Raw genomic sequence first — 22268 nt, 5'->3', positions numbered from 1 at the left:
ATTTTGCCAAGCCCATTTTCACCACTTTCTAATTTTCTGCAAATTTTGGTTACAATTTGAGCATGTTAAAGCCTTCAAAAAGCCAATTAATTTGCCTGAAAAATAATAACAATCCTTACAATTTCAATAGGGCCTCACTTGCTGTCAGTGCCTGTCAGTGCTCGGGCCCTAAAAACTAATTTACAGTTATCAATACTATAATATGAAATTCTAGACATTTAGAAAATCATAGTTATTTGCATTTCCTTTAAAGTCTTTGTTTATTTATTCTTCATATTTAAGTACACTTACAAACAAAATTATGAAATGCACACACACACATTGTATCTCACGTTTTTGGTGTCAAAATATACTTGCATATGTTTGGATTCTTCTGCAGATAAATGGTGTGACGTTTGTTTTCACCACTGCATTTACATGTTATTTGTTGTCTTTGCTCATTCGTTTGATACCGTCACAAGAAATTGATCACATCAAGTATTTAACACTTCTTAATACAATTTATACTGCCATGTAACTCGCTTTGATAGCAAAATGACTAAACATTATTCCGACGCTGTGAAAATGGATAATTCCATTAACTGTTCTTATATAAAACTGCACTTATGTGAGATTTCCTCAGCACCGAAAAAAAACAAAAAAACTTCACCACCTCACGGTTTCTTTCCTTAAGTTCATCTTCCACGTCAACCAGCGTTCTGGCCAATCATTTCTTTTTTTACTGCACAGCGGCAGGGATGTAAAGTGATGGAAGAACAGATATGCAATCATACAAACAGGCACACTAGAACCTTCACTTCATTACATTAAGACACTAAATCAGATAGAGTGAGAAACATGAAATCCTCGCTAACATCTTGAAGGCCACCAGTTGACATTTTACTGAAATTATCATATTTATTTATAAATCTATATATTAACCAGGTCTTAGTCGCACTTTTAGAGGTATGACCAAAGCACACGTTTGCTGTGTATGACAATAGGTACACTACATTATCGCACAAGGTGTTTTCAGCACAAAAACCTCTCCTGCTCCTGATCTGAGAGACTGAACAGACTTGAGCAGAGAGACTACAAGGAGGATCTACTCTCGATTTGGAAGCACTGCCTGTTTCATTTCCTCCCTTTCTGCCCAGCCTGACCCGGGACAAAGCAGCACAGAGACTTTCAGCCTTCTCAGATGTGTGACGGCAACAAAGGGGGTCGAGGAGGGAAAAGCCTGCTCCCTCGGGATCAGACAGCAGTGGCCGTCCCGGAGATCTCTTAGAACAGAGAGCCGCTGGAGGGAAGCAGCCGTCCGTGTAGGGGGGCAAGCAGGCCTCTGTGGTCGGCGTCCACCCGGCAGCTTTGATGGACCAGTCTCTTCAGGGCACTTTGCAGTCAACACCGAGGTCAATATATGTCTTGGCATCCCTCCCAGCTGCCGTGGTCCTTCGCTTCCCAGTAGCCTCCCTTATATAGATGGATTTGTTCACCTGTGATCTGGTCCTCACAGCTCTCAAACCAGAGTGCCTGGTAGTTGTCATAAGGTGAGCCTGAAAGAGAGAAGAGATTGACAAAAATTGGCAAAAAAGCTGAAAGAAAACGATCTATAGAGATGATTAGAGCACAAATTGAAGTGTGACAGTGAGAGAGACAAAATGAGGAATACTTGCTTTTTAAGGAGGGATCAGTAAGAGAATCCTCATCGACAGCTTTTGAAAGAGAAAAGGGGATCACAGAGATTTTTTAGCCCTTCATTCCAAGATCCCCCCCATACACAGTAGAGAGGAATACAGAAGAAGAAAAGCATTAATACACACTTGACTCACTTTCATCTGATTGGCTGGAGGTGCGCTGGCTGGCGGCCTCCCTCTCTCTTTCACGCCGGACGCTGCGCTGCTTCTCCTCCAGCCGCTGCTTCTCGGCGTTGGCCTCTTCCCAGCGACCTTCCTCCATCAGGCGCTGGTCAGGCCGGCGGCGGCTGTCGGTGGGGGCCATGCCCTCCTCGGACTCATTTAGGGTCAGAGCCAGGGCGGTGAAGTAGTACATGGTCTCTGCTCCATCACTGTGGACAGAGATAAACAACAGCAGAACTTAGAAAATCTCTTTGGGCTGGATCTTATTAATGACAGATCATTTAAAGAGAGTAAAGTATAATAATTATCATAAACAATTTTTCTCGCAAAATGTATTCAACAAGCAAAAGACCAGACGGCAGAATAAGTACGACTGTGAAACAATTCAAATCTAAAGGCCTCATTGCTGAAGTATACATGTCCGAAATGATGCAACAGTGGTAATTAAACTCCGTCATTGTGCTTAAGGGTTCAGTATCATTCAACTTTAATCATTGTTATTAATGTATTATTTTGAATAAAAGGTTTCTCACAGTCTGTAATTATAAAAGTAGGTCACTTAACCTGAAAACTAGAATTACCGTCTTGCAGTTGTACGACTCCACCAACCGGTGAATTTAAAAACTACATGCATGTATTTTTCCAGAAAAGTGTGACGCTAGGACCTTTAACCATCAAAATAGAATTAGTTCATCCTTGAGTCCGACTGAACGATTGTACCGAATTTGAAGACATTGCCTCAGTGTTCTTGAGATATCTTTGTTCACACAGGCAACCCAAAAACATAACGCCTCCGGCCACTGGCCGATGTTCAGTTAGAGAAAGTACGACTGCAAAACCATTCAAATCAAAAAGGCGTTGCACAAGTAAACATGGCAGTCACAATGGTCATTAAACAACAGGTACATGCACCTACATACCCTACTGTAGACTTTGGTATTAATCAACTTCAACCATTGTAATCATCTGTCATTTTAAATAAAGTAAGGTCAATTAAGCTTAGATACACACCTTAACCCTGACATTATTTATTTAACCCTCTTTTTTTACAGTTATTCATGGGAACTCTTTTGTTCGTGGCTTACAATGACAATATATTATGTCATTTTGCTCTATTTAAGTCAAGCGGTCAAGTTGAATAAACAATTCGTCATCACTACTCTCGCGTTTGTGTGTGTTTAATGTGTCACATCATGTAAACTACTGGGAGTATTTATATTACCACGTGTGATTCATAGTTAGCCTGCAACCATTCGAAACTTTCGCTTTGCAATGTTGGTTAAAAATATATTTTTTTTTATGTTGCTGAAATAGTTTTTGTTCTTAGCACATTTTGGAATCAGTTTAAATCCAGACTTGGTACTTGATAGCTGATTTCCTGGTCAGCTGTTGTTTTATTCTCTGCACATGTCACAGGTTTAAAAATTACTTGGTCGAAGAGACGGTACTTACGGTAAAGGATTTCTCCTCCAGACCTCTCTGGCTTTAAGTGTCTGGTACACTGTCTTCTGTTTGCCCTCTGTTCCGTTCTCTCCACCTCGGCTGCTCTGCATCACTCTGGAGAACTCCATCTTCTCATCCCACGTCCCTGAGAGCACGTAGTGAGCTTTGCCGTCTTTGTCCATCACCACACCGGTCACCTGCAGATGGGAGACAGAGGGGGTTAACAGAGTAACACATGATGACCCGAGAACCAGCTTAAGTATAAAATGGAACTATGGTTTGGCTAAAACTAAGAGAGCAGATCTTTTCTATCTCCAAGTAGAGGTATGATGCATGTAGCACAGAAATCAACGAAAGATTCATTTGATTACAGTACATATAATTTAGCTGACGCTTTTATCCAAAGCGTGCATTCAACCATGAGGGTACAAACCCACAAGCGTAAGAATCGTGTCTGTACATTAGCTTAAAAAAAGCCAGACTACAAAGTGCTACATGTAAGTGCAACATATAAGTGCAACTAACATCAGAGTTGACGATGGTTATTAGACCATCTTCTTAGCCAAGGTGGAGTCGGAAGAGATGTGTTTTAAGCCTGCGGTTGAAGATCTGTAGACTTTCTGCTGTCCTGTTGTCAATGGGGAGCTCGTCCCACCATTAGGGAGCCAGGACAGCAAACAGTCGTGATTTTGCTGAGTGGCTAGCTCGCAGTGAGGGAGCAGCAAGCCAATTGGCCGATGCATCGCGTAGTAGACAGGCTGGGCTGTAACGTTTAACCACCGATGTAGAATGGGCCCGATCCGTTCACAGCACAGTACTCAAGTACTAGTGTCTTGAAGCGGATGCGGGCAGCATCTGGTAACCAGTGAAGGGAGCAGAAGAGCGGTGTAGTGTGAGAGAAGTTAGGAAGGTTGAAGACCAGTCGAGCTGCTGCATTCTGGACGAGCTACAGAGATCAGATTGCTCTAGAAGGAAGACCAGCCAGGAGGGAGTTGCAGTAGTCTAGGCGTGAGATGACAAGAACCTGGACCAGAACCTGTGCGGCTGTCTGAGTGAGAAGGGGACGTATTCTCTATGCTTTGATAAAAGCAGAAAATCTGCAACATGCGACAGTTTCTGCTGTGTTACAATTAACAGTTAATTGAATATGGAATACACAAGGTTTCTGCACTTTACTTACCTTCCTGGCCACATCTCTGGAGAAGTAGCTGTAAGGAGCAAACTTCAGGTGACAGCGGTCTCCAGTGGTGTGATTCACTACGTCGATCTCTCCAGACTAGAAGGGAGACAGAAAGTACGTTTGAGAGAACTCAATGTAAGGGAATAATATAATTTTCAACAGATAGACGTTCAAAACTTAAGTTCAGGTTTTGGCAAGTTGTTGTTGATATAATTTGGAGTCGAGCTGAGATCTTTGTGACTCGTCATTTCTCATCTCCCTTTTGTTGTTGACTGTCTTGGATATGCACCAACAACAAGCTGCTGCTCATCAACTTCGGGCTCGGCTGTTTATTCAAAGCTGTTTTATTTTTAAACAGTGCGATTTTGCATCTCTTTCGCTCTCACCTGATCGATCCACAGTTTTCCGACAATGATGTTGTGCACTGTGGTGGTCACTTTCTTCCATGTGTAGTGATGGTTGCCTTTTTCGAAGATTGCATGAATTGTGCCTGCACAGGAAGAGGAAATGCAGATGGTCAATTTACCAGCATCACTAACAAAGCAACAGCTTGTTATTCTAGGCTCCTGACTGACAACCTTCAGTTAAGGTGAGGTGTGACTGATGAATTCCTCAGGCTTTGCTCACTGGCGGGTGAATGCTACAACATTGTTTTGTTTGTTGCTTTTGTTTTGTCCTCAAAGACTTAACTACCATGTTCACAGCACACCCTCCATCAACGTCATCATCAAACCACAAGGCATATTTTAATTGTTTTGAACCGAAGACAATCGTACCTAAAGGCATGATTGACAGATATTTGCCCCTGAACTTGCTGGCAACAGTGATTTCCTGCCTCAGAGTCCAGCCCCGGTCAGAAATCACATGATGTGCTGCTGCAGGAGGGTGGTGGCTCACCTGAAAAAAGAGGAACAGATACATATGTCGTAAACAAACACAATGTGCACACTGTTAAGTAGGAGTAGTCAAAATCCATTTTAACTTCTCATTTCGGAATCAGAGCGCGAAGCAATATGACTTTCAAACTACTTATGTAATAGTGTCCAAAATGTAACCACTAACACAAGCGGAAATAAAATGTCAAAATGAAACTGATCAGAAGAGAGGGAGAGAACTAGAATCAGATATGCATGAAACGTGACTGAAACATGCTGCTATGCCCGTGGTACTAAACAAAAACTTTACTTTCTTCTCAAATGAGGCCTAACTAACCTCAATTATCAGGCAACTCTCCTGACTTCTACTTCCCTATAATGTGTCAAAGTGCTGAGTCAATGGGAATTTTCATGTCATCCTTCCTCCTTTCTTTGTTCAGTTTTGCTACCCTGTTCGAATACCGCCAACTCTCTCTCTACATTTCTTATGCGGAAAAAGAAGTTGTCATTAAGTGTATACGTTTTCAAAAAACTCATTAGTAGATATCTCAAAACAAGTGCAATGAAAACCAAAGCTATCTACATTGCTGCATAACACTAGAGGTGTGTAAAAATGAATTTGTGCTCCGTTTGTGTTTTGAAAACAGAATAGTCAATATTAAGGAAAAGAAGATGTTGCAGAGGACGCATCTCACCTGCTCACAGAGCGAGCGGTAGCCGCTCTCTCGCCGGCGGTCCAGCTCGTACGTCTCTCCCAGCAGGGGGTTGAAGGGCTTGCCCGTGCGGTGGACGGTGGTCGAGTAGGAGGACACGGAGAAGGCAGCCACGTAGCACATCTGCTCCAGGGAGCTCTGGCACTTGCCGGCCTTGTCGAGCAGCTCGTGGTACTCGAGGTCCTCCGACAACCGCTGCAGCATTGAGATGGGCTCGTTGAAGTTGACCTACAGCAGAGAGCAGAACAGGCGTAAAGTAACGATTGCAGTCATCACAAATGAAGATGCTATGGTACATTATTTAGCGTATATTAATAGTGTAGTTCAATATTGCAACTATAATTTCAGTATTGACAAAACACTTTGACATAGTGATTTCAGGACAGGTTCAATATCCAACTTGCTTTTATTCTGTATTCTTATTCTCGGTCTTACACGATACGTCTTTGTGTAAGGTTTTTTGTTGTCTGTTGTACAATGCACTGTTCTGCAGCTGCTGTACAACTTTGGACCAAGAAAACTTTCCCCACGGGGACAAAAAAGTATATTTGATTTGATTAGACATTATTATCCTGATGACAAACAGATGTTAGACCCACTGAACATGGATGGCTGAGGTCACTTAATGTCAAATGATGTTAAAAACTGGACGTCAAAATCTTTTCACAAGCCAAACAGATCCTCATCACTGGCTCACTGAACTTGGCCAAGCCAATTCTGCCCTCTGTTGGCTAAAAAGTATTCAAACACCTTCATCTCACCTCAGCTGAATTCTTGTCTTTTAAATGTGGTGATTTTATGACTTTTTCAAAATTGTATTTAGTTTCTAATGCCATTTTATATTTTATTCTTTTGTAACACTGTTATTTGGATATTGAAAAGGGTGATTAAGGTTGTAATTATTCTAATATGTTGTCTTTACTTATTTTATAGAATCCCATAAGATTTTTACAGCATAAAACTCAACTTGTCTAAACTGCAAATTTATTATTATTCAACAGCAGTGACAAGCAGAGGAAATGAACAAATCACAGATGATTAAACAAATTGTGAAACAGAATGACTCAGTGCACCTGATGACTGTTCTCACAACAGATGAAGTGATAGATGAACTGTAATTATAGAAGGTTTTAAAGAATGTGACAGAACTAGTATTGCAGCGACGAAGACCAACAAAAATGTAATTAAGATAACATGATAGTCGCACTCTGGTGCTGCAGGTCTGTGACGTGCTGATACGTCCTGAACCTCGTGTGCACCTTGTTAACCTGGAAGCGTGGTTACAAGCACACAAACAAAATACATGAAAAGAACAGCCAGAGAAGGAGGTCACTGTTCATGTGACCTTTTCATTGCCAGATCAGCAAACAACCCAGAGCCAGAGAAATACTCACAGGCATCGGGATCTTGGACAGCTCTTTGCCGATGCAGTTCTTCATGATGCTCCACAGGTTGAGGGAGTAGTTGGGTTTGTCCGGGATGCGTTTTCGCCTCTCCTTCAAGGGCACCAGCTCCTGAGAAGGGGATTCTGGGTTTATGGCGAGAGGTTCCTCATTGAGCTGAAGGGCAGAAAGTTGTGTCAGTAATCAGCATATGAAACCTACTGGAAGAGATTAAGCTTTACAGAACGATTCACTGGTTTTCAAATGAGTCGTTCTTGAAATGTTTCTGATCCGATTCTTGATCGTAGCACAATAACACTTAATGAACATTTTGATGAACTGAACTGGTGCTTTGAGACATACCGACTGATCATCAGGACACATTTCACTGTTGAAACCGCTGATATTACTGCTAGACCTTCTGTAAGAGATTCAAAAACATGGATTGTGTCAGTGTAACCAAGGTTTCTGTTTAAACAAAGATAATCCTTGGGATTAACTGACATGTTATACAAGGAAGCAGATCACATGAATCAACGACTGAAGTCTCTGGGAATTCCCCCTTTAGTTAGAACACATGTTTATCTTCAATCACAGGTATTGTGAATGGCATGCTACTCACTTGTGAAAATGTGGATCTGCAGGTACAGTGGTAAATTCTGGAGCCTCCTCCACAGCATCAAAGAATTCATTGTCATCTTCCTCGTCACTGGCCTCGCCTTTTCCTGGCCTGGCAGCACCTTTACAGAAAGTTATTACTAACCAGACTGCATTTAATTTTCACTTTTCATTACATTTTCTTCACTGACAACATCAGAAAGCATTCGGGCTCACAAGTATTTCCTTGATCAAATTAAATGTTTGGTTTTTAAAATGTCAAAACTATACATCACAATTTCTTAAAATTAAAAGGTAATGTCATCTCGTTGTATTATCAAAAAAAGTAGCATATCTTGGAAGGAATAACTTAAATTAAGAAGCGATTGAAGGAAAGGTAGCAGGCTGGTTTTCTGTGTATCAACTAATGCAGTGGGTACCACACTCGGAGGTTGCATCTAAAATTAGGCTCGAGAGTTAGTCAAGGGCACAGAAACTCTGTCAATTTAAAGATTTGTGTTACACCTCGATGGCTTGTCAAAAACATTTTACAACATGGTTTCAATCAGCCAAACTTTGAGTTCACTTCAGTGTGAACGCTAATCGTGTTGCACTTCAACAAATGCAATGTTTCTTTGAGTGATATTTTGTTGGCAGAAAAACTCTCAGCAACAAATGCATCAGTGAGTGATTTAATAGATGCGTGTTCACATAAAGAATCTGTGAAATAAAGAGTTGGGAACTGTGGTTTGGCAACCGGTCGGGGTGAGAGTCGCATGCTACCTTTATTATCTGCGGTGGCGTTTGCCTGCGACGCCCCTCTGAACGCTCGCTCCAGGTGATTGTGCTGCTTGGCCAGTTGCTCTAAAGTCTCCTCCAGCCTCACTCTCTGCTCCCGCTCTGCCTGCAGGGCCTTCTGCAACTTCTTACTGTGAGCCTGAGCCAGATTCAGAAAGTCTCTGCACGCCTGTGGAGCCGAACATTCACACAGGTTCAGTTAGAACCACTAAAAACCCCAAATTAAATCATTGTGACATGTTGATTTGGCCTGTTAGCAGGACAAAGAGTTTGGATTATTTAAGTTCAAACTAGATCAGTCCAGAGAAGGAAACAAATCATGTTTGTTTTTTTAGCAGGGCGAGACTTACTGGTTACATAATTAGAAGACAAGTTATTAATGTACTGAGAGAAGACGTGACACTTGCATTAATCATGGCATTAGAGGTGATGCGGAACAGCGTGGCCCTTTCTGTGACCTGACGAATCTTATCCCCAGCCTCTCCAGTCAGACGCAAACTGTCCAGCTCTGATAGAGACCTGAAATAATAAAACGCACAATGATAATAATCGGTTGGCAAGGGACGTCATCCAGTTACAGTTTTGAAACCATGAGCATGACTCACAGGCTTTATTTATAACTCAAATGGCATGTCTACTCATCTGTTTATCTACATACTTCTTTTGCATGCTAACACCACCACACCTACACTTATGCGCTATTCTTGGAACTGCGTCATTGTGTTTTAACAAATGTCAGTATGTACGTATTGTATGCTTTCATGTTCGGGAATCTTCCTTTGTATTTTTAGAAAGAACAGATGTGATAAACATTGAACTGTGGACTGAGGGCGTAAGGACAAACAGAGCGACAGAGCCTGACCTCTGGAGGGCAGAGCCATGCTTTGAGATCAGGTCATTGCACGTGCTGAGGTCCTCCACCTTGCTGCCGAGTGTTCTGAGAGCCGTCTGGACCTCGGAATTCTGAGAGCCGCCACCTTGTCCAGGCGCCACTGGAGCAGATGAGTGTGAGAAGTCATCCCCGGAGTCATCTGTTGACGATAAAAACGACAGTTGAGGACTTCAGCTGTCATAACTTCAATCTGGTTTTTAAAAGATCCACAGATCAAAAACACTATATGCTTTTCCCCTGCCTGATCTTTTACATCCTTCAGTGAGTGTAGAAACTTCCTGAGATCACTGCAGTTCTCCTACAGGACAAGCTTTCCTGTGACAGGGAGTCTTCAAATCACTGTTAAATCGAAATTTAATTACTTAATCCGTAGTAATTACACAGCTTTTACTTTGGGTGGCTCACACTCAAACTAAGCTTACTACTTAATGTACTTCATAAAGTACTTCACAGCAATTTGCAGAAGTCAGGGTGCGCCTCAGAACTACATGTACCTTCAAAATTCACCCCACCCTGAGCTTTGATTGCCTCTAGCTGCTGCCAGCATCTACAGTAGTTGGGCAGTGCAACGTGTCATCGACCCCTCAAACTGCATTAGAGTTTACACATAGCAAATGGTGACTGCTACTTCAACGCAGACCTGGGTCCAATCTGGGGCTTTTGTCAGTGACTTCCAGATAAATTAAATGAATAAATCAATTCAGTCAAGATATGAAAACCGGGCTCTACCTGACTCCGCCTGCATGCGAGCTGCCTTTGCCTTGGCCAACTCGAGGGCAGTGATCCAGCGTTGACGCTCCACCTCACAGCTGGCCTTCAGGTGATACGTCTGCGCCCCCCCGTTGGAGATGACAAAGTTGCAGGCGTCGTCCACGGTGATGGTCGCTGTGGCCAAGTTGATTGTGCCCCGACATGTGTGGCCCATCTCTGCCTGGGTCCTGATAACCAGAGTATTGAGTTTTTAGTAAAAATGGAGAAAAAAGCATTATCGATAACAGAATTGCCGGTATTACAGACTGTAAAACACAGTCCTATTAATTGTACTATAGTTTTCTTGAGAGCTTAAAATTTGACAGACATTGATTATAATCGAAATAACACAGGACGGTTTGTTGGGTGTAATTATACAGTAGTTACTGTGGATGAATACAAAGCAATTTCTCTAGTGACATAATCAAGGCTGCATCATTTGTGTTGTCTGTGTTGTGCAGGGAAACAAACCTGTAGTACGACAACAGCCCGTTGCTGAGGACAAACCACCTCCGCTGATAACCCTTGATGTAATTTGTCCACTTGAAGACCCATCCTTTGTATGTGTCACCAGCTGGGGTTGGGGTCGGGGGCTTAGGCTCTGACATCACTGCCCCCAAAATCAGAATACGGATTTGAGGAACCTTCAAATAAAAGGAGAAGTCAAGTTAAAACGCACGTGACAAGATTCGGGCCGTAAAATAAAGCTAAACTGATTCATGAATAAAAAAGGTTGACTCAGAAAATCACCATTTCGATTGTCTGTTTGTTGTCAATGTAATTTGAAGCAAATAAGCCACATTAGCTGGTCCCCATTCGTCAAATGTAAAAATGTCCTTGTTTTCATTGTCTTCAATTCTATAAAACCCCATTATCTTGGCACTTTAGGCTCCTGACTGGTAAAAAGCAAGACACTTTAAATATATCCACTTGGAGTTTGTGATGTCGCAGCAGGTTCTCTGACATTTTTACAACCAAAACAAATCGAACGAGAAGATAATAAGCAGATTCACTGATTATGAAAAATACTCGCGGGTCACTTACCTGTTCTCCCACTAAACCAGCTCAACATTGAATGCAACATTACTACAGACCAGTACTGGTGGCGGATATTGATCTTTCAGTGTGGTATGAGAGGGTCAAAGGTTAACTATAGGATCAATACAGATTCATTATTGACACACTTCAACGAAAGAGAGATTAAGCAGTGATGAATCATTATTGTCTTGTTGATGACATTTACACTAAATATAAGTGGCTGACACAGATATTGTGATCAGATAAAAAAAAGGGGGAAAGATAACACTTCTCCAAACAATACTAACAACTACAGAACAGTCAAATGGTAAAGTTCATAAAGAGCTTGCCACCAGAAGCCAGTCAGGGGGGGGTGTTGGTTAACTTCAGTGAGAGCTAAGTGGGAGTCCCTGGATCAGTACAGCCAGAACATCGAGTGAATTAACACCAGCTGACATGTTTGCTCGGAGTTTGCCGGCTGACGTGTGCATATTCACATAACCCCCCCCCCCACCACCCCGGTTCCACGGCGAGCTGCAGCGCCGACACCAGCGTCCCTTCGCCGGCTAGAACCGAAAACTCCCTCGGTGTGGACGAAGCGTTTTTACCTTGACGTGTCCGAAACGTGATCAGGCCACCACCAGGCACCCGGGGAAGTCGCGGCTAACTTTGACACCCATACACCGCTGTGGCTAGCTGATGCTAACTAGCTAGCTAGCCAGCCCTGGTGTGTGTGTGTGGGGGGGGGGGAGCTGCCCGGCGTGAGGCGACACAACGCGACACAACGCGACACCAGCGGAATGAAGTCGTACCCCTCTACACCCGCGCACGCCGACATGAACCCTAATGCTAGCTAGCTACATCTGACTAGCCTAACATTAGCTCCCTGCTGGTTACACCCGGTGCAGCACGATTCGGTGTCCGTGTAGAAACACGACAGGTCACATGAACCGGTGTTTTTTTTTTTTTGTGACCTTTTAAAGTAATAGTACATCGCCACGTAAAAACAGACAAAATGTACAGTTTGACCCCCAAAACATCGATGTTGTTTTACCTTTTATTTCCATAGCAGATTATCGGCGAATTAACGGAGACGAGCTCTATTTGTGGAGGACGCAACTGGAACTTCTGCTGAAGTTAACTTTTCTATGAAAGTATTGTTTAGAGGTTATATTGATATTTGTTCTTTAATATTGTTCTCACCACCAGCCAGTGAACTATGGCTAACGTTAGCTTCACAATGCTAAGTCTGCTTATAATGAATGAAGAGCGTGAGCCTGCTATTGGGATCATACATTACTGCTGAACTTTTTACTGTTTTTCTAATTAATTAAAAACTTCAACTGAATACACGTAAAGCAAAAGGTCGGTTGGATTAAGAAGTTAAAAACAAAGGTTAAAAAAAGAGGAACAAAAATTCGACTCCGGTGGGACTCGAACCCACAACCTTTGAATTGCTGCAGCAAAGCCTAGAAGTCCAATGCGCTATCCATTGCGCCACGGAGCCACCTGTTGCACTGGTTGTACCCAATGCTATTTATTGATGTGGGAGTGGTTAAAGCGGAGTGCGTCAAACACTAGATGTCGCTAGAGTTACACATTTACAAGAAATACAAAACAATCTGTAGAATTTTATTTCACCAGAGAGTCAATATAAAAGGAAACAAAGTACTTACGGAGGAAAACACCGCAACCACGTGATTCCAGACTTTCTAAATGTTTATAGAATATCCTGCCCAGGTTTTTCTTTTTAAGTTATTCTAATTTCCAATGCAATTTCACTTTAATCGACTGTGCAACGCAAATATGATGACAAAATAATATCTTAATTTTTTACAGCACTTCTTTAAACAAAGTTACGGTGTAGATTTTTGTTTTAGATTCAGATCATTTACTTTGGTGAAAGTACTTATTCCACACAGTAAAATAACTTAATTACAAGTAAACCTCCTATCTGGAATGAAAGTAAAGACAGGACTTTACTGTTGAGGTTGGTTGTGGTAGAGGCAGATCCCAATATTTATATAGAGACTCTTGTTTTTTAATTTCAATATGGATTAATCAACAGATTCCTGATTGTTCTCGATTAATCAATTGAAAGTTTGCTTTGTAAGAAATCTAAAAAAGCAAAGGAGCACAACTAGGAACACCAGGGGGCGCTCCAACATATGAAGACCATATAGTCTATGATGAAGACCTATGCACTCCTACAGCAGTCGCGTTTCTTCCCCCATTTCACAATCACTATGTCAATAAAAGCAAAAATATCTTGTAAACAACACTGGCTGATAAGGATTATCTTTATAATGTTTGTTTTGTCCAAATTAATTAATATTTAAATTTGTAGCTATAATAATAATGCATGCACATGAGTAAAAAGTCACAGCAAATAAAGTGAAATTTAACAACAGATAATCACAATAAGATCAAGATCAAAATTCGAACTCACATTTTAAAACTTTTGTTCTTTGTAAGGCAAAAGACGCATGCGCAGTGTGGTGTCCCTAATGAATATGTTTGTATATTATTAATCACACCAGCTAACGGTTTAGCAGCTCCGTTACATCCGGTTTAGCAGACGGACGGAGGATGCCGACTCCTGCGTGCCTCTGTCACATCCTGCCAGGACCGGAAGTGTCTGGGATTCTGCTCAATCTCCAAAACAGTCGCCTGTATAAGGAGCGAGCAGCGTCTGCATCACTTCACACACACACACACACACACACACACACACACACACATACTCCATCATCATCATCATCATCCTCATCATCATCGCCCTCAGCCGGCTTCCATTCATGCAGAGAGCATCGGGACGGGACAGGCTCCACCAGGTCAGGCTGCTAACGCACCGTGCTCATGCGTAATTACGCACAATCCAACGGGAAATGAGTATTAACCGCCGGGGCTAATAATTCGGAATGTCTGTTTCATTTCTCTCGGATTCCTCTCAGGTCCTCGCTGTCGACTGCCTGGACACGGGAGAGGATTAAGTTACTGCTGCTGGTTGGAGGATTATTTTTATTGGCCTGCTCTTGTCACGCCCGAGTCTTTTTTGGAGAAAATCCATCTTCGAGTAAAGAGAGGTTGCTGAAAACCGCCAGGTAAGAGGGTCCACTCGGGAATAATGACCCCGCTGTGTCCTCGTCTCACTGATGGATTAACTACGTGTGGATACACCTTTGTTCAGCCCTTTGTGGCTCCTGCCTTTACTGCTAAGTATTCTCTCTGCAAATCCACATATCCTTGTATTGTGTGCAGCACAGCAATGCAATTAAATTGTGTGTAACCATAAAGCATGTTGTTAAATGTCTGGCTCCCCAATGGCATCACATCATTGGTCCACTCAGACCTGAATACCTATGCATGTGTGTCAGTCATGGCTTCCACTTGATCGTTTTGTATCCCCACACGCACAATTGGGACCATTTCCTGCATTCCTGCTCGTAACAGTTTGCTTGGACAACTGGGAAGCGTTAGGTAGATGGCGTATAGAGTTACTGGCTCCCCTGCCTCAGCAGATCTGGCTGCCCAACCCCCCACCCCCCTCACGGCCTTAGCATGTTTTGGTCTCCAGCGGATCATGCCCTTTTGTCCACTGAAGCCTGACTGTACTTTTCAGGACACACTCCGGGTATGAGAGCTTTCCCCCTGCTGTTTGGACAAACCCAGCTTTTCTCTCTCGCAGGCTGGTCTGAAGACGTGGGGGAATTTACTGAAGAACAATGGAATGCACTATAGGATTTTAGTTTGACACTAGTTGGGCACTGAGAAGTGCTTGTCAAGTATTTAATATATGACATTTTAACCACACAATAGAGAACAAATAAACAGGTCAAGGTAAAACACAGATACGAACAAGACGGGTACTTAAAAGAGCATAAACCTCCTCAAAGGCCCAACTGTCCCTTTTTAAATTCAATCCACCTGCCCCAAATATTACACACTGATATTGGTCCCTTATATATATATATTTATATATACCTGATTTTTTATTTATTTATTCCCAAAAATCTTAAAAGTGGATATCTTGCTATGGTCAAGAAAATTAAAAACAAGATCCGGGATCTGCACCAAAATGTAATGAGCTCCACTCGAAGATTCATGGTGATCTGCCAAATACTTTTGGTTTAATGCCTAAACTGCTTATCATCTATTTTGTGGAGATAACAAACAAACTAACTTGGTCCATAATATGTCTAAAATCTCCAAAAGTAGGTTGATATGAAATACAGTCCAAGGCCAAAAATGAAAGCTCGAGAGCCCAAACTCATAGCTGCTCCTCTAGTGTGTCAACTCATTGCCTATTTGAACAATAAAAAATCAGAGATTCCACACGATCATATTTTTCACAGTTGCAATGATATGAAAACTGAGAAACAAAGCAGTCCTCACTGTTCAGCCACTGGAACGAGAGCGTTTCTGCTCCTTGTTTGACAAAGTTGTTGTTTATTAATAGTCTGCCATTTATTTCCCTTGTCCACAGTTATGTCTTTCCGGCGCGGCGTGGTCAGGCAGAGCAAGTTCCGCCATGTCTTTGCTCAGGCGTGGAAGGCCGAGCACGGCATCGACGACGTCCGAGTGTCCCGCGTGACGTGGGACACCTCCCTCTGCGCGGTCAACCCCAAGTTCATCGCCGTTATCATCGAGGCGGGCGGAGGAGGAGCCTTCCTCGTTGTTCCCATCAGCAAGGTCCGAGCATCTCTGCATCACATCCAGCACTAACACCCGATCAATACTTTCAAAAGCCTCAGTCTTCCACTCTGCTACTAAAGCGTTTCCTCACTCCTTGTATGGCTAGTGCCTGTGCAGCATTTCCACAGATCCAAGACAAATAGTGGGCAAAGGTTAAACTGTAAAGACATTTTTCAAACGAGCTGTCCCAGTGTCACAGTCTAACTTTCTGTTCCTCCCACAGAGCGGCCGAGTCGACCAGTCCAGCCCGACAGTGTGCGGCCACGCAGCCCCGGTGCTGGACATCCAGTGGTCGCCTCATGACGACAACATCATTGCGAGTGCCTCAGAGGACTGCACAGTGAAGGTATCCTCACCGTCGCGAGGCTGGTTGGTGGTGGTTGTGCTGGTGGTGTGCGGAACAACCACAGATCGTCTGACTGATTTCTAGAAAAGGCTCATATCACAGGGAATAACGGTATCGTTTATGTTTGCTGACATGCGCTAATAAGAAAATAAGACGTGCATCTACATTTTACGTGTAAAGTGTTAATTATATTCTGAATTAACTCTCAGCAAGAAAGTGAACAATTGCATTTCTTTCCTCTAAGTTACTTTTGAGGTTTACCAAGAAAAATGTCACCATATTGTTTACTTCGAATTAGGAATGTCTTGTTGTCTTATCCGTTGTGCCCCCTGCACTTTATGTTTCACCGTGGGAGAGAGGGAAACGATATATCGATTTCTTTGTATGTCTGTACATGTAAAGAAATTGACAAATAAAGCTAGTATACTATACTTTTCTATACTATATACACCCTTAGCAAGGAGAACTAATTCCTTAAGTCCTTGTTTTGCTGGTGTTAATGTTTTTGAAACACCCGTTTTCTTAGCCGTGACCAAGAACAAATTCTGTGAGCCAATTTAAAGATATTCTATATGAATGCATGCTGCTGTACCTAAACAAATGCCTGCTGTGTTGTGTTGCCTGTAGGTGTGGCAGATCCCAGACGGGGGCTTGACAAGTCCAATGACTGAGGCCATTGTGACCCTGGAGGGCCACAGTAAAAGAGTGGGCATCCTGGCCTGGCACCCAACCGCTTTCAACATTCTCCTCACTGCAGGTAGTGTCATTTGTCACATTCTGGTTCCGCTTTTCAAAAAATATTTTTTTTTTGTATCATTAGGGGTCATTCTTGAGTTGTATACCAATGTGAATCTCCAGGAATGTGGTGTATGTAAATCTGTCTGGAAGGAGTCTGCCTTCAGTGACAGCCTTATCAAATACAGCCGCAGTATGCAGGCAAGGAATCAGAAGTCCTGCCGCAGGAATTCATAGCAGGCAAGGCAGCCTGATCGACCGGATTAACCTGAGATATAAGTTCACTCTGCGAAAACTGCACTGGATTTGGTTTCATTTGGCAAGTGTACAAGACCAGGCTTATCTTTGCATATAATCAAACCACTAGAGGTACAAATCAAGTTAAACCTGTGTGACATTGTGAGCTGCTGTTATTGCATGATCGTGAGTGTGCACATCATTTACAGAGCCTCATTTTCCAAATAACCTACAACTAGCTGTCCTACGTCTGTTTTGCAAGTAACCAAAGACGTATATTGATGAACTTTGGAAACTTTCATGAGTTAGACTGTGTTTATCAAGAGTTAAAGGAGACATATGAGGCTTTTTCAGTTGGTCTTTCCTCTTGTGTTATTTGTTCTGTGTATGTAAAAATTATGCAAAGTTAAAAAGCCTAACGTCCGCAGTAAAGGGAGCTCCTCTCCACCATTAAGCTAAGTGCTTGAGACAGGGGCTGAACAGAGGAGCTGCATCAATAGACAGTCTGAGGAAAGTGATGTGCTTCCTTAACTTGAGAGCATGTAAACCTTTTCCATTTCAGCTTGAACCTGAATATGAGCATAATAAGTCTCCTTTAAAACACTCAAAGGTGAGATTTGACTGGCGTAGTTAAATTCGACCTGATATCTCCTTGCAGCAGACGCCATCAGCTCTTGACCCAAATGCTTCTTTCCCTGTATTTGCATACAGGCTCACATCTGTCACACAGCAAACCTGTTCATTCACATCTAAGATTTAAGAGCCGACGAGCACGGCCAATAAATAATAATAAAATGAAACGTATAAAATGCTTTGCTGTTAAATAGCTCAAGGTTAGCGTCATAATGAATCCCAAGGACCTATGGGAAAGTAAATCCTGAACCATTTCCCAGCTCTCCCCACTCAAGCTTCAAATGTCTCCTGTCCCACTCCACATCTATAAAAACCTGTTTGTCCTCCGTCAGCGTCCTTCTTAAAACAATCAGACCACGTCCTCCATAGACGTCCACCACCAACCTTTTGCTGTCAGAACCACACTGATCCGATCATCTTAGCATCCAAAGCTCTTCATGACTTAGCTCCAGAGTAAATATCAGACAGACTCCTCTATGTTCTGTCATCCGGCCTCCTGAACTTCGACTTAAAGTCATGTAAAGCACCCTGAACGCATTTCTTTATCTGTATAGGTCAGGTTGAACATGATTCCCTTCCTGTGTACTCACCTCTTCAGCTCTCTCTCCTAGGCTGTGATAACGTTATGTGTGTGTGGAACGTGGGGACGGGGGAGCTCGTGTACCAGCTGAGCGATTCCCATCCAGACCTGATCTACAGTGTCGGCTGGAATAAGGACGGCAGTGCTATCTGCACCACCTGCAAAGACAAGGCCCTGCGCGTCATTGACCCTCGGAGAAACACCGTCCTCAAGGTTATTTTAAAATTTGCAGTGTGTACAAATGTGTAGAAAAGAGGTTGTACAGTAGCGCATCAGGCGTGGACATATCCTGACGGTATAGAAATCCCATTGTGCTCCTTCCTCTTTGTTCTGCCAGGTCAGAGAGAAGGTCCATGACGGCACCAGGCCTATGAGAGCTGTGTTCCTCTCTGATGGGAAGATCCTGACCACAGGCTTCAGTCGAATGAGTGAGAGACAGCTGGCACTGTGGGATACGGTAGGTCACTTGCACCCCAGGCTATTACATCAGTATTGGAAAGTTCTGATGTACACTACTTGCATCCAATATCTATATTGTTTGCGGGAAATAGTCTTCCCTTTTGTTTAGTGAGGGTTGGGTGCATTAGAAGCACTCATAATAACTATCGGATCAATATTTATTGTCTTACAGAAAGATCTCTCCGAGCCAATGGCTGTACAAGAAATGGATACGAGTAATGGAGTTCTTCTTCCCTTTTACGACCCTGACACCAACATGGTCTACCTCTGTGGAAAGGTATATACGCTCAAACCCCAATTCACCCAGCTGGTAATGTTTAGTTTGAGGCACTCGTTTTCATTCAGTTTTATCTTCATGTTTTCAGGGCGACTGCACCATCCGGTATTTTGAGGTGACGGATGAATCCCCGTATGTTCACTTCCTCAGCCTGTACAGCAGCAAGGAGCCGCAGCGAGGGGCGGGCTTTCTTAGTAAAAGAGGCGTGGACGTCAACAAGTGTGAAATCGCCCGGTAGGTACTGTTTGTTTAGGTAGATGAGACTGAGGGAATTGTGTATTTTTCTTCCCAGTGTTTGGATCAAATTTGGGTTTAAATGTAAATCTGAGTGAAAGATTCCAGTGGCAGGACCTCCTTATAAAAAACATGTTTATGTGCATATGGTTAAAAGTGTCACAGACCCGGGAGGGTGTTGTGGTTTTATTATAATTTCCAATGGCCTTTATTTAATTATTAGATGTATATGGAAGTCTGAGAGTCTTAAAAAAAAGACTACATTGGAATTCATGGGAGAAGATAGAATTACAGTAGACTTGTCCCTAAACAAGGTTTCTAATTCCCTGCTTTTTTTGTAGGTTCTACAAACTGCATGAAAGAAAAGTGGAGCCCATCTCTATGACTGTACCACGCAAGGTAAGAGATTAACAAATTGATGACATCATGTTAACAATAAATACACTTTACTTATTCACCCCATCTCCATCTCGCCTCCCCAGTCAGATCTATTTCAGGGAGATCTCTACCCGGACACAGCCAGCTCGGAGCCGGCTCTCCTGGCCGAGGAATGGATCGCCGGGCGGGACGCACCCCCGCTGCTGGTCTCCCTGAGCGGTGGCTACGCGGCTCCTCCGTCCAAGCACAGAGACACCCTCAGGAGCAAGCCCAAGTTCGCCTCACAGGACTCCGGTGCCCATCCAACAGCAGCGTCCACCAAGGAGCCGGAAGAAGAGGCGCCACAGCAACGAGTAGCCGTGAGAGAGACGGATGGAAATGCAGAGAGGCCGAAGAGAGAGGTGAGTCGATTGAGTGAGACGACTCAGGCTTCAAGAAAGAACCGAATGATTTCATGAAATCTATCATCATTTATACACTTATCTGAAGGTAGACATGTTTGATGAATCTGACAGACTCACCATAGGAGGGAGACGTTTAGGATTAGAAAACAAACACGTTCTTGCATGAAGCTCATTGACCTTACTAATGTATTTCGGGCTCAGTGTAATCTTTCTGACATGTTCCGTCTCTTCTCTTTCCTCAGGATGACATTCTGAACGAGTTGTTGGCAGAAATGAAGGCTCTGCGTGCCGTCGTGCTCGCTCAGAGCCAGAGGATCGAGCTGCTGGAGCGGCAGCTGGCTCGGATCGAGGACGGAGACGTATGAGGACGCAGGAGATTCACTACATTCCGAGGGCATTCCCTCTTAATCCATAGACCATAGCCTTACTAGAATCAACTGTACCTTAAGCTGTGTAAGTGGGAGAATGTAGTGTACGGTAGCAACTAACTGTGAATCACAGTCGCTTACAGCGCAAGTCAACTATTGCAGTGAAAACAGCCCTGCAGTTTGTTTCGGTGAGTTTTCCAGTTTGCGGATGGAGAACAAGGCGTCATCTGCGTAGCGTGAAGTTTAACAGTGAGATAGTGTTTGGTTTTATGAAGGGAGTGTAGTAGCGGCTATTTGGTGGTGCATATATTGGAGCTTTGCAAAATTCCATGTCATAATTTTGAAGGTTTTTTGGAAGCAGTTACACAGGCACCATTGCCCCAAATTAATGCACAAGCTAGCAACAAGCGTTATATTCAAGCTAATGAAGGTTCATATTCTATAGCAAAGAAATTCAGTACCTCTAATATGATTTTCTTCCTTTCTGATGCACTCACAAATGTAACCACTAGGGCTATTTAACCAGGTAGTTAAAGCTGCTAAACAGGGATGTCATATCAGACCCTAAATCGTTACCCATCTTGTGACTTGTGCTTTTGTTTAACTTGTAGGACGCTGTGTGTGTGTGTGTGTGTGTGAGGTTAACGGTAGGAAAATCTTCCCGGTGAGCAAATCTTGACCTCGACAGAGAGATGTGTTTTGAACGGAAGCTGATGAGAGCGTAGCTAAATATGTATGTGTCGTGTAATTCCGTGTCGTCGATGAAAAGGTACCTCTTGTGAATTTGTACCTGGTGTTGTTCACGTCATGAGGTGGGATATTAGTCCACATGAAGATAAAAAAAAAATACGCAGAGAAACACTCGCCCCTTAAGCTTCCTTGACACTTGTGGTCGTGACGTCTCCTGAGCATTTTCTTTCAAATACAAACCTAAACACGAGTTACAGTGCGGCCTTCCTGGTAACACACTCAATATATTCAAATTATCAGTTTTACAGCCACAAGAAAGAGGGAGTAACTCCGAAGTGTGACACATTTTCTACATTTTGCATTTGTTATGGTGTTGAAACTGATTCTTTTTGTTTTTACTTTTTGCCAGTTCATTCAAAGGCACTTATAGCATAGTGTACTCACAGTGCAACAAGGGTACTTTCCACATCAAGCTTTTCCTTGCATTCCTTTACTTGTGATTTATATATCTCAATGCACTGACCTCCTAACACTAATTGTGAAAGCGGTAGCATTTAAAATGAGACTACATTGTGAAAGCTCAATAAATATTCATTCCTCCTTTGTATAAATTGAGTGGCTTTTTTCTTTACGCCAAGAAATGTTTTGCTCGTGTTCATTGATTTCCGGTGAATTTCAGATCATGATATGTTTTTAAGTGTTCACTGTTTATTGAGTGTAAGGTGGCTGCTGCTCTAATGGCCTCAC

The 22268-nt window shown here is 42.9% G+C and overlaps 2 protein-coding genes and 1 non-coding gene across 4 annotated transcripts; 1 reads left to right on the top strand and 2 right to left on the bottom strand.

The window, feature by feature from the left end:
• Positions 1–241: 241 nt before the first annotated feature.
• LOC133028685 (oxysterol-binding protein 1-like) lies at positions 242–12391 on the bottom strand. Of its 2 annotated transcripts, none has more exons than XM_061095644.1 (17): positions 12094–12391; positions 10940–11112; positions 10448–10656; positions 9689–9857; positions 9234–9345; positions 8812–8995; positions 8054–8171; positions 7795–7852; positions 7444–7608; positions 6032–6277; positions 5238–5358; positions 4848–4951; positions 4462–4557; positions 3291–3478; positions 1812–2047; positions 1656–1694; positions 242–1535 (listed from the first exon to the last, which is right to left on the bottom strand). In XM_061095644.1, exons 2-17 carry the CDS (start codon positions 11074–11076, stop codon positions 1393–1395), a joined length of 2325 nt encoding a protein of 774 aa, XP_060951627.1. In that variant the 5' UTR covers positions 11077–11112; positions 12094–12391; the 3' UTR covers positions 242–1392. The 2 variants fall into 2 exon arrangements, with proteins under 2 accessions (XP_060951627.1, XP_060951628.1); XM_061095645.1 differs by lacking the exon at positions 12094–12391 and adding an exon at positions 11513–11911.
• Positions 12392–12904: 513 nt separating this feature from the next.
• trnar-ucu (transfer RNA arginine (anticodon UCU)) lies at positions 12905–12992 on the bottom strand. The gene is given in 2 exon segments: positions 12905–12940; positions 12956–12992. It is a non-coding gene; the product is annotated as a tRNA-Arg (tRNA).
• Positions 12993–14148: 1156 nt separating this feature from the next.
• coro1b (coronin, actin binding protein, 1B) lies at positions 14149–22132 on the top strand. The gene is made up of 12 exons (XM_061095646.1): positions 14149–14319; positions 14440–14589; positions 15972–16177; positions 16404–16526; positions 17154–17283; positions 18743–18924; positions 19049–19168; positions 19343–19447; positions 19536–19681; positions 20023–20080; positions 20164–20460; positions 20706–22132. Exons 3-12 carry the CDS (start codon positions 15974–15976, stop codon positions 20826–20828), a joined length of 1488 nt encoding a protein of 495 aa, XP_060951629.1. The 5' UTR covers positions 14149–14319; positions 14440–14589; positions 15972–15973; the 3' UTR covers positions 20829–22132.
• Positions 22133–22268: the final 136 nt, after the last annotated feature.

Source organism: Limanda limanda, chromosome 22, assembly GCF_963576545.1.
Source record: "Limanda limanda chromosome 22, fLimLim1.1, whole genome shotgun sequence".
Classification (NCBI taxonomy): domain Eukaryota; kingdom Metazoa; phylum Chordata; class Actinopteri; order Pleuronectiformes; family Pleuronectidae; genus Limanda; species Limanda limanda.
This window is presented reverse-complemented; position numbering and strand designations above follow the sequence as displayed.